The sequence below is a fragment of the Gopherus evgoodei genome, chromosome 1 (assembly GCF_007399415.2).
Source record: "Gopherus evgoodei ecotype Sinaloan lineage chromosome 1, rGopEvg1_v1.p, whole genome shotgun sequence".
Lineage (NCBI taxonomy): Eukaryota > Metazoa > Chordata > Testudines > Testudinidae > Gopherus > Gopherus evgoodei.
This window is the reverse complement of record NC_044322.1, coordinates 104,530,038-104,542,659: the sequence shown is the minus strand read 5'-3', so window position 1 is coordinate 104,542,659 and position 12,622 is coordinate 104,530,038. Positions and strand designations below refer to the sequence as shown.

The 12,622-nt window shown below is 37.4% G+C and overlaps 1 protein-coding gene across 1 annotated transcript in view; it reads left to right on the top strand.

The window, feature by feature from the left end:
* FAM155A (family with sequence similarity 155 member A) overlaps window positions 1–10,547 on the top strand; it is an 843,899-nt gene extending 833,352 nt beyond the window's left edge. Inside the window, exon 3 of the mRNA XM_030568324.1 lies at window positions 6,155–10,547. Within this exon, the coding sequence (XP_030424184.1) occupies window positions 6,155–6,450 (296 nt within the window). The 3' untranslated portion in view covers window positions 6,451–10,547. The remainder of the gene's footprint in view (window positions 1–6,154) is intronic.
* The last annotated feature ends 2,075 nt before the right edge of the window (window positions 10,548–12,622 follow it).

Sequence of the window (12,622 nt, the reverse complement as noted above, 5' to 3'; positions counted from 1 at the left end):
GTATCATGTTCGTGGGGGTGGAGGGGCAGAAGGAGAGGCCCCGAGATAGGAGAGACTCTTCTTCTGGGCTAAGAGAATAGCTGGAAAAATTAACAATATTGCTGGGTGGGTTAAGGGAAGCACTGTTGTGGCCCCTTGTGGCATGTAGTAGTTTTTTCCTTTGTAGAGAAACAAAGTGTGTGTTGTAAATGGGTTGTCTAGTTTTTGTAAAGTCCAGCTACGAGGAAGTTTATGTGGAAGGTTGGTTTTTTATGAGAGTATCCAGTTTTGAGAGTTCCTTCTTAATCTTTCCCTGTTTGCTGTATAGGATGTTGATGAGGTGGTTCCACAGTTTCTTTGAGAGTGTGTGGCACAATCTGTCAGCATAGTCTGTGTGGTATATAGATTGTAATGGTGAGTCCTCCTCCCTCAGTTATCATAGCCTCAGACTTACCAATGTTCACTCTAAATCCAGCCCACTCAAAACTGTGTTGCCATTGTTCAAAGCTGGCTTGCAGGGTCTCACAATCTTCTGCGCATATTACTAAGTCATCTGCAAACAGCATGTTCCGAGGCAGCTCCTTTCATATATTTTCACTTATCACACCAAACAACTGCAAATTAAAAGGGACTGAATTCTGACCCCCTAATGCAACATGTACTGAAAATTCTGTACTGTAGCCCCATGTAGTTTTGACAAAAGTAGTCATTTCATCATATATACCCTGGATAAGATGGACATAGTCTTCTGGCACATCTCTCAGTCACAAACTCCATCAAACTAGTTCTCTTGGTACACGACCATACACCTTCTCTAGGTCCTCAAAGACTATGCCCAGTTGCCATCTCCTTTCTCTAAACTTATCCATGAGCATTCATAATGCAAACATGTCATCATTCATGCTTTGTCTTGTCATGAATCCATACTGACACTTCCAAATTTCAACCATTCAGCACAGATACTTTTCAGTAATCTTCTCCAGTACTTTCATAGCATGTGATGTCAGCTTAACTGGACAATTATTAGCACACAGAGTAATATTTCCTTTGTTAAAAAATAGGTATCATAAAGCTTTTACACCATCGATCTGGCATTTTCCCTTTCTTAAGAATATCATTTCTGGTTGTAAACTCACTTTTCTCAAATCATAGTAAGTTAGGGTGTGGGCTTCTGTGATTTCCAGAAACCACAAAGCAATATTATAATATGTAAGTTGTTATATAATTAGTTGTTTAAATGTGTATCACATTTACCCTTTCTATAATACACCCAACAATGCTAAATACCTTTCACTAACAATTGTGTTCTAGCCTGATTTGGGTTAGAAGCAGGCTATGTATTCCTTCTCCTCTTTGCTCAGCACAAGGCACACCAAAAAAAGGAAGTGAAAAATTAGTTTATTACTTAGCTTTTGGGGACAGGCCTTTAGCTGTTATGAATCACTGAAGCTCCATTGGCTGCAGTGGTGCCACACTGATTTACACCCTCAAAAATCTGGCCCTATGTGTTTTTGTATAAAAATAGTGTAAATATTACATAGAATAACAGTGTGTTCATTCCCTTCTCCCAGCACACGCATATACACAGAAAAAATGCCCCAGGGACAACTGCTTGAAACAGCCTGCCAGACTCTACCATGCATTGGGAAATTAAAAAACAAACAAACAAAACTTCAAGCTTGTAGTTTGAATGGAATCTTGAAAGGCAAATTAGTTTTTAGAAGAGGAAAACAACTTCTTCATTGGTCTAAAAATAATCTGTCTGAAGGAAGACTAATTCGTTTGTTTTAAAAAAAAAGATTTGGTTTACATGTCATTTTATTACATTTTGTATAGTTCATATTATAAAATGTATATCCAGACAGAAGCATTAATGTATATCTCAGACACAGCAATCCGGAAATGTAGAAGACCATCTGGATAAGATCAAGGAAAGCTGACTTCCAGACCAAATTTAAGCAAGTACTTAAATCTTTTCCATTCTCTCTCCTTCCATTTTAAGAAAATGCTAATATAGCCATCAGCAGGCAATAAGATACAGGCGTATATTCTAGATATCTAATTCTACCCATTATGACTGGTTATCTGAGCCACAAATTGCAGATGATTCATTTCTGTCCATTTGGGCCAGTGGACACTCTTGATAGTACAAATATTATCCACAGAAGCTTAATTTAAATATCAATTCATATGTCATCCCACAATGACACTATATGGTGGAAATTTATTTAGTTGCAGTGTGGCAGGGGACTCTCGAAGTCCAACTGTTTCTTTGTTGCTGTAGTGTATTAGATGCTGGTTTTTAATGTTTTCCTGAATCCTTTCCATAAATTCTTGAATCTGTTACTTTTTCACTAGGAACTCCAATTGTGTAACCCTTTCTCACAGCAGTGAGCATTTCTGTGAGTAGTCCCCCTGCAGTCAGAATACTTGCACCAGTAGATGTTCAGTGGCATAAATATAGCAGAATCTGTCCTTATATGTGCTTAATAAAGCTACAGGCAATAAACATCTCATTTTCCTAGAATAATTAGTTTGTTTGCTCAGGACATGGAATTAGGGCCAAAGGCCACAAAGTTTAGATCAAAAGTTTTAGTGCTTTAGTTCAGGCCTTTCTCTAGAAAGATGTCCAAGTGCATTGTAAAGGAAGAGGAATGTCTAGTTCTCTACTTTACCTACCTGTATTTCCCAGAATTAATTGCTCTGAAAGGGGAAATGTTACTCCAAGTGCTGGCATTGTATGATGCAGTGATGTCACCTTTGAGTGTTTCACTCCTGGAGCCATTATTTGCTCTGTGCTTCACAGCAAAATGGATCAAGCAACATTCCTGGCTTACTCCATCTGGTCCTGCAGTTACCTCTTATTTTTGGGTGTACCGTCTTTAGGCAGAGCAGGTTTTGTCTGTCCCTCAGATTGGATTAGAAATCCTGAAGAAAACATAGTTTATGATTAGAGAGAAAAAGCTTTATTGAAAAAAACTCATTTTCAAAACCTTTGGCTTTCGAAAATATTTACAAGTAAAATTGTGAGGACTAAATCACGAGAGATGATGTGCACCCGCAACTCCTACTAAAAGGAATTGAGGGAACGTTGTCGCAAATGACTTCAAATTCTGTATGTGAACACATTTATGCCTCTTGTTGTTTGTCCCTCAGTAGCTCTTTCTGTGTAAAATGTAGTAGCTTATAATTCCTTTTTTACTTGACTCAGATAAAACTGAACACATTTAATTTAATCACACTAAAATCTCCATTAACCTAATCACATTAAAATGTCCATCCTTAATGCTGACCTCACCTATAGTAAGTTATATTCCCTACTGATATATGTGCAATGCTGAAGTCTGTCATGTGTCATTTGTTTGTGGGAAATTATGTGGTTATAACTAAGAGTTTGCTTTCGGATGTACCTTTTCAGGAATTGCAGGTGTGGAGAGGCCAGTTTTATGTTGAAAATTAATGAACTTTAGCAGGTTCCTCAAACTGAGGGTGAGGGATGGGGTAAGGAACGATATGTGTAAGTTACGGGGGGGGAGCGGGGTAGGGAAAGCTTTGCAGCCTGGGAGGTTGTGTCAATAAATGGAAGCACATATTGGATTCTCTTGGTGCAGATATGCAATGCAGTGATGAATTAGGGAAATATCCTTTTTCTGTTCAGTTTTACAATTTCAAATATGGCCAGTCTGACAGGTGTCATGGTGATTCAAATATGTATAAACTTGGGAATTTGTAGAGACTATGGCTATGGTAATTTAGCTACACAAAGACAAAAGTGATACATAGGGTCAAAATATCTCAAGTGATGTTTCATTGTTTTCACTAGGCAAATTGGTGGCTAGATTATCTAAATAGTATGGAAATGTTATTTGTCATTCAATTTAGAAGTAATTCTGGAATTAATAAATTATTAAATATGTCATTGTACATGCAAAGACTACATTAAATTGCTGAATTGAGGAAGAGAAGAATTTTAATTATTAGGGAAAAAAACCTCAGTGCTACTTATGGAGTTGCTTCTACCAATGTACTTACAGTGTTCATGAAGTACAATATTTAAATGCCTTTTGATGGCTAACTTGTATAAATGGCCTTTGGTTTCAAAGGAAGTCTGTCCTAAAAACAAGTCAGGAAATATAGTTGGAACGGTAAACAAGCAGCAGTGGGATCAAAGCACTAACAATATTCTGTGTCTCTTCAATTACAGCTAATAGTTTGAGCTACTGCAGGTACAGAGCTGTTTGCATAATTTCCTCCATTTTAAGGTATTTCCTTTATAGAAGTACAGTTACCAAGGATTTTTTTATAAATATTAACATGTGTATGCTATAGAATGATTCTCAGAATACCTAAAGTTAAAAATGAGACTGTTTCATCATATATGCAAGAAAAAATGCTGATGTGTTCCCAAAGCACAGCAGAGTATCTTAAAAAAACATTAAATATGAGTGGTGCTGATAAAGGTAAGAATGCAAAATTTTCAACTCTGGGTAACCAAAGGTAAACACCTAACTACACATTTTAGGCAACTATGGAAGTGGATTGGTGAGCACTTGTGGAGCAAATCCTGAGTGTGAGCACTATAGGAAAGCCAAGAGCCTATTCTAGCTTTCAAAGAGAGTTCAAAGAAACTTTAAAAAACATAGATGAATGAAAAAAAAAATTGGACATGCTTTTTAACAAAACACTCTATAGCACAATTTACTTGGATGTGAATATAAAATATGCCATCTCAGATTTAACTTATATTTACCAGTACATTGAGTAAACTTCTGTTTAGTAGCAAATCTGTACCATAGAAATATTGGATGAAAGGGCTAGGTTTTATCTTACGTTATGCTGTGCTAATTTCCTCTATATGAGGAGTTAATAAAATGCCAACAGTATAAAGTTTGGGCCTGAGCACATTAAGATACGCCTACACGTTTATCTGCTAGTTCCCGAAGGACATTGCGTAATTGGCAGTCTTTTTTAGACAAAACATTTTTCTAGACAATAGTTCATCTATAAACAATAACAGTTGCTTGGCCTTTCAAAAGGCCCTGATCCTAATAATTCATTACCGGTAAGTTACTTTCTAGCAATACCTAAGGCTGTCATGTGTGTGAATTGCTGATATAATGCTGAAAGAAATGTTTTATTACAACATGACTTTAAATCAAGAAAAGATCTCTGATTATTAATAAGACATTCTTGGACTTATAATGTCAACTCTGAACTGTGTTCTCTTGACTCTTCTGTAAAGCAGATTTGTGGAAAGTAAATAGCACACTATGACATTTCTGATCTAATCTATAATAATACAGACAGTATCATGAGTTATAACCAGGGTTGGCTCCAGGCTCCAGTGCGCCAAGCGCGTGCTTGGGGCGGCATGCCACAGGGGGCGCTCTGCTGGTTGCTGGGAGGGCGGCAGGCGGCTCCGGTGGACCTCCCACAGGCGTGCCTGCAGAAGCTCCACCGGAGCCACAGGACCAGCGGACCCTCCGCAGGCATGCCTGCGAGAGGTCCACCGGAGCCACGGGATCAGCGGACCCTCCGCAGGGACACCTGCGGGAGGTCCACTGGAGCCGCGGGACCAGCGAGCGGCAGAGCGTCCCCCACGGCGTGCCGCCGTGCTTGGGGCAGCGAAATGGCTAGAGCCAGCCCTGGTTATAACCATCAATAACTGTCAGAAATATAGAAATAACTATTCCAAAATACACAAATTATGTCAAATTGATTAATCCAAACCAGTTCATAGCAAAGGGAGTTAGAATATTGCCTGATGGCCTAGTTATCTACCAAGAAATTTCAGGAGATGCAATGACTATATCTTTTTTTTGTTTCCACTTCTGGGGTGTAGAGAAAAGAACTGAATCAGAGGAACTTATTGGGGTAGGATCTGAAAGTGGATGGGCAACAATTGCAAGATGATGGGTTTAGAAAGTTTTGTGGTGAAGTGTTATGCACCAGTTTACACCAGCTGAAGATTTGGCCTTTAATGTTTACCTTTTCACTGACAGTGATATTATTAAGAGATGTTCATTATTCAATAAGACCTTTAAAATGGTTTATAGAATTAATATTTTGTGGAAAGGGAGTCCAAAGTTTGGGAGCTCCCTCATTTCTGAGAACTACCAACTTCTGCCATTCAGTTTGTTAATGAAATTAATTTTCTGTTGTGTTTATCCTACAGGGCTCTATGAAAATTATCCAACCAATGCAGAACCAGAATGCTGTGATGTCAGATGGGGACTATTACCAGATAATCAATCCAAAGGGACTATAAAAACAAGTGACTCATCAATGTGTCACAGGACATCGCTCACAGTTTCATCAGCATCAAGACTGTGTAACAGCAGACTTAAACTGTGTGTTCTTGTGTTAATTCTCTTACATACAGTACTTACAGTCTCAGCAGCACAGAACTCAACAGGACTGGGCTTTGGAGGCATAACAACTTTGGAAGATAATTCAACTAATGATGAATAAAAGAAAGGATACATGTCAAATGATAGACACACAACAGGCCCATGTGTACTACAGTCAAATATAACAGAGACTGGGTGCTTTTACCCTCAAATCACTTCTTGAAAGGCCTTCTGGGTAAAATTAAAAGGATGGGCAACAATCCAAACAAGGACACATGAACACAGCTTTTTATTGACTAAAAGGCTGTATGGTGACTTAAATTTCTCACACCATTTTATACACTGTGTTTTAATGTTTGGAGTTTCTTTTTTTGTTTGTTTTTTGCACTTGTTAATACAGGATTTTATTTTTGGGACCGTTTCTCAAAGCTAAACTAAGTCTTTTCACTGTCGATATATTTCTATTCATTGTGTATGTTCATCTGATAGTTCTGTCTTTTATGTCCTGTCAGTTTCTATTAGAGGAATGACTGCTATGATTCCATGGCATAACAAAAAACAAAAAAACAACAAAAACAAATTTAAAAAAAAACAACAAAACCCACAAAAAAATACAAAAAAACACACACACCCCACCACCAACCTAACTGTCCTTTTTACCTGTGGAAATCATTCTCTTCCTTCCCCTTCCCCCATCTCCCTTAAGCAGACAACATCCACTTGCTTCTGTCTGTGTAATCACAATGAATGGGTACACATGATTCTGGTGTACCTCTGCCACTGTTGCACAAACCAGCTGACTGAGCAAACCCAACCAGAGCATGAGGGGTTCCTTTTAGCTGAACAAACAAGTGCTCTCCTTACAAGGTGGGATCGGACAGTTAACAAATTTTTATGTATAGAAATCTATAACAAACTGTTGCTCCAATTCCCATTTTAAAGAAGCCCAGTCCTTTCTTGCTGGTCAGTTGAACAGGAGCAGCCTTTTTAGATACAGTATGGGAAACCAGTTAAGCTCAGCAAGTTGAATAGTTGGGAGGCCTTCCTATTGGAGGTAAAAGATTGGCATTCATTGTGAATTACGTTTTCAGTTCCACTGCAGTCACATAACCAGCAAAGATTCATAATGTCTGGGAGCAAAGAGATTCAGAAAAAAAGAAGCCTTTTTGTTCTGACAAAGCTACAGTAGAAGCATTTAAGCACCGACAGTACAAATGATGTGTTCAGTGTTGAATCCATTGTTTTTCTAACAGCTACATGTTGTTGAAAGTTATTTGAGTTATTAAGGATGCATCATGATGTATTAGCACAGCTGAAGAAGGTTTTTTTAATAAATAGGTCAACCATTTTCATAAGTATGCAATAAAACAGCAAAGAACATACCAGGCTATCAGTAATCAAGGGAAAGAAGAGTAATCTGATTGCCTTTTCCATTGCTTTTTTTTATTTTTTATTTTTTGGAGGGACATTTTACCCGCTGAGTGTATGAGTATTTGCTTTATAAAAAGGCTTTTTAGAGTTTACAATAGAATCAATGGAAGGAAAAGTTTATAAGGGCTGTTTTTAAACATTTTACATTCCTTCCTATTCTCTAACTACACTTGGGAAGTGCACTTTAGAGATGTTTGCTGTGTAGCTGGGAAATGAAGGAAAACTATAAGAACTATAATGTTCTCTTAGCAAATAAAGTTTAGTTACCTACTTTCTAGCTTTGAAATATCCCTTGATAATTATTTCCATTATAAGAGCATTTAATCACTGCTACTTAGGTATGCAATTTTTTTAAATTCACATTTTATGGTTTGTGAAATTCTGTGGGGGAGGAGGAAGAAGGAAACCCTACTGCTTAAGCTGCTTAAAATGCATTTGTTAAGATGTAAAAGCTCAAATATTTTGCAAGAGTATTTGTTTTGATAGTGTTTTACTATTACTGGGACTGAGGATCCTAAAATGATCTGTGCAAATACAAAAAAGCATCAAAAAGTGCAAAATTCTTCAGCTCATTTGTGTTTCCATAACCCGTTCCCTCTACACAATATATTCCATTCAATAAAACATGGTGCTTTTTTTTTCTAGGGGCACATGTGTTAATTGCATTGAACTGATGCAAACTGTGGGAAAAAGTGTAGAAATGAAAATGAAAAAGCCTTAACTAATGGTAGAATGTAGATTACAAAGTGGATGGGAATATTCCTGAAAAGTAGTGGAGCAATAACTGGACAGTGCTGCGGTACTGTACGATAGCATATGAGTCACATTACTGAGAAAGCACTTACTAGGTGAGCTCTTGTTCAACTGACCTCTTAATTATATTAAGTGTATATGGTCAGTAAACAGTTTGTTATAACCTTTATCTACCTCTGCTGTGCAAAGGCCATTCAACATCTATCTCTGTGATGTTCTTCATATTTTTGTTCACACCATAGTTTACTTTCATCTATTTTTACACTGCACCAGTACAGTAGCAAGTCCTGTTCATCCCGATTAAACTAGCGTATAAAGAAGAGTTGCCATTTCTACTCACTGAATCCTATTTTTCCTCATGGTGACCTAATGTGACAAATCATCTTTAAGAAATATTATTTCTTCCCTCTCTGTCCTCTCTCCCCTTTATTTTTTTCTTTAAAGGTGTTTTCAACTGGTATCAGTGAGAAATATGACTCCTCCACTGCTTTGCTACACTCAGTAACATATGTCATACAATATGGGGAGAAAGACAGCTGAGAAAAAACAGTGGCGACATCATCACATGCATAAAATAGCCAGACTAAAGTTGGGTAAAATGGAGTAGGAAGCAATTACAGAGTCTTAATCATTAAGTATAAAACGTAATAAAATACTCCCCGTATCCCCACCACGAGTCAGTGCCTGCAGTTAAATGGTCTGTGAATTCTTTGTCTTTTTTTTTCTTTTCTATTTCTTTTGTTTAAAAAAACAACCATGTTCTTTGGTGACTACTGCTGTGATATTTGTTACCATTCCAACAAGGTATTTCTACTCCAGCAGTGTGATATGAAGCTTCTCCTGGTGACAACTAGGAAATCACAAGTAGACAAAGACTCTTTTATGAAGTTAAGCAACACGTAATCATGTATGATGCAAAATTTCATTTCATCCACTCCTCCTTCATAATAGTTTTCCTGGCACAAACTTAAGCATGCTTGATATTGTGCACATCTTACTTTTTTTGCCAGAATAAATTTGCATCTTGCCACTGCTGTAGCTGCCATCTTGTTCCATTTCTCCTTGTATGGTATGCCTATTACATACATGATAAAGAACTGGCTTAAAAAAGAAAAGATAATACTAAAATATTTCTTCAAGCAAGCGACAAAAAAAAGAAGAAAGAATAGAATAATATTTATTTTGCAGTCATATGGAACAGATTTTCCCCATGTCTTTTATTGTCTTCTTTTCTGCTGTAGGGATAATCCAGAGTTTGTGCAATATGTTAATACTGCTCAACCAAATGTCATATAACATAACCAGAGCTATATGTTATTCCTTATTGCATTTACATTTGGTAATATGTTATATTGACTTTTTTCTTTCATTAAAGAGCCAGCATCCATTTTTTGCAAATATAGCAGGTGAAGGCTCTCCTTCTGCACGCCATAACTTAATGACAAAAACAAATGTAGAATAAAGGTTTAGCTCCATAATTGATGAAACAGAGCCATTGACTGTCAATGAATCTGTGGAACAATAAAGACACACCAAAAATGGGTTTTCAAGAAGTTCGATCATGAGTGGTCAAACAGTAGTTTTCATCTAATAAAACAGGGGAACAAAGAGCTGTATACCAAATAGTGGAGATGGCAGGTTTCACTGAGTATGTGATGTTGGTCTCAACACTTAGCCAATATAATTATATTCTGTTATTACAAAGTGGAAGGACAAGGACATTGTCTTCCTTCTTTCTATATATCTATCTATTGTGAATGGCCTTGCCCTAAGTATTGCATTTGAAGCAGAAGGCACATCTGCTTATCATTATAACTGAAGACTCCACACATGTGTGCACGTACACAGAGAAACCTGTCTTAAGTGACTACCCAAAGCGCAAGCAAAAATAATTTGCCTAGCAGAGGTAGTTAATTAAAGGTCAAACAAAATTATATAGAAACCTTAGGGAGAAATTGAAATGGCCAAGTGAGGTTCTCACTGGAGGTGTTCCTCACTGCAGGTTTCACTGTATATCTCAAAAATGCCCCAGCTCTTCAGTGAACTCTCTGTAGATGGAACTCTGACTCTGCTTGGAGCCCCATTGACTTCAATGGAACTCCATGTGAACACTGGGTCTATTCACTGAGAGCTCATTTCAGAGTCTGGGTCTAAATTTCTGATCATATAGTCTTTACTCCAGCAGTGTGACTAAGTAAAGACGTCAGGATTGATCTCTACTGGGCTAACGCTTAGTTATATATTGATCAATGGTATACTGTGAATGGTTCCATTTTCTTTAGTCATTTGGTAGAAATCTCATCTCAAAACTAAATCCACTGCATGGAGCACAGACTACCAGAAATTTCTCCGTTACTGAGGGGAAATTAAATAGCAATTCTGAGGCAGCAAGAGATTTTGGAAGTTTGGAAAGTGAATGTGAGTGGGGGATATCAGTTGGATATTTGGGAATGGTGATATGGTGGTTAACATTAGTAGCCTTGGGATGAAGCCTAAATAAATACAATTTGGGGTTTTTACTTGCAAGAATACATAAATAAATAAATACAAATCCCTGAGCAAAGGCTTGAATTAGACACGTCTGAATTTTCTAGCATTGTTGTTAGTTATTAAGACTGGTCTGTATATGTGAAAAAACCTATGGAGTGTGATGGTATAAAAAGCAAAACTAGAGCTGGGACAACCTTGGAAAACCCATCTGGCAAGCAAAGTGGGTTTCTTTAAAAATATACAGTATGTCAATAGGCAGATAGATGCATATATAGATATGGATCTATCTATCTATCTATATATAAATATCTATTTATAGATATAAATATAAGGTTTCCAAGAGGCATACTGTATGTTTAAAAAAAAAAGCCAGTGGGTAAAAAGATAACATATAGGATGACATTTTCCTCTCTGACTCATAGTCACACTATGGAATGTGTATTGCCAAGGAGAATTTTGGGGACATATAACTATTTTATAATGTGACAATAAAATGTGAGTTTGCAGGATTTTCTTAATGAATATTTTGATGCTCATTCCATGCTCCTCTCTCCTCTTAGCTTCTCTCAAATGCTTTTGGGTCTTTCACTTTAAACCTTGACTTTTGCTGAACCTTGGCCTAATATTCCATTCGGTTCAGTAGAATGTCAGCAGCTCAGAGAGTGTTAATCAAGAACCAGAAGTGAGAGGATTCAAAGTGCTGTTTTGTGCATCAGTCTGAGTTCCCAGTCTCTCTCACTCTCTCAAAACTAACCCCCTCTCTATGATTCACACATGGTGAACTTCATCCTTGTGCAGAGGACCGGTACAAGATCTCTGCACATCTTAAGTCTCATTTAAGGCCCCACTTAAGTTGTTATTAGGATTCTCATGCTTAAAGTTAGACATATATTAATTGTTTTGCTGATTTGAGACCCAAGACCTCACTACAGGTCTTAAATGGGATTTAGGGGGCACATAGGCTTTGTACAGGTCCTCAGCATGTGGGTGGGAATTTCACTTACAGTTCCTATCTTAAGAATCTTCTGCTTTCCTCAAACACCAAACTCTTCCAACAGAGAGTTATCCACATGTAATATGGTCACAAGTTCCATGTTAGATAGCATTATCTCAAAATTACAGTATTCTCTATATATTATATTGGGAATACTGCAAATAGGGCTCAATCCTGTGTGGTGCTGACTACGTTTAACTATCATTACTTAATTGAGGGTTGAGAGTACATAGCACCCCACAGGGGCAGGTCCATACTGAAATAATGATACTTTGGAGAAGAAGGTGGTTAAAAATAATTAAAGTAGACTTTTTTTTTCCTTTCTCCTGTCTTTTCGTTTCTTTTTCTGTCTCTGACAGAGTCAGCTGCCTGGTCTGGAACATACTTTAGCCTTAATAGCCCTCTGAAAAATAAAGTAATTTTAAGATGTAATGTTCCTCTACTGTATATTTCTGCAGCCATCATGGCTGCTGTGCTTGCAAAAAAGATTTTGAACTTTTTGTCTTTTCATTTTTTCCTCTCCCTCTGTAATCCAAGTCCCATGGAAGTTAATGGGACTCTTGCTTTTGACTTCAATAGGGCCAGGATTAATGGCATGGTCCAAAGCCCACTGAATTCAATGTAC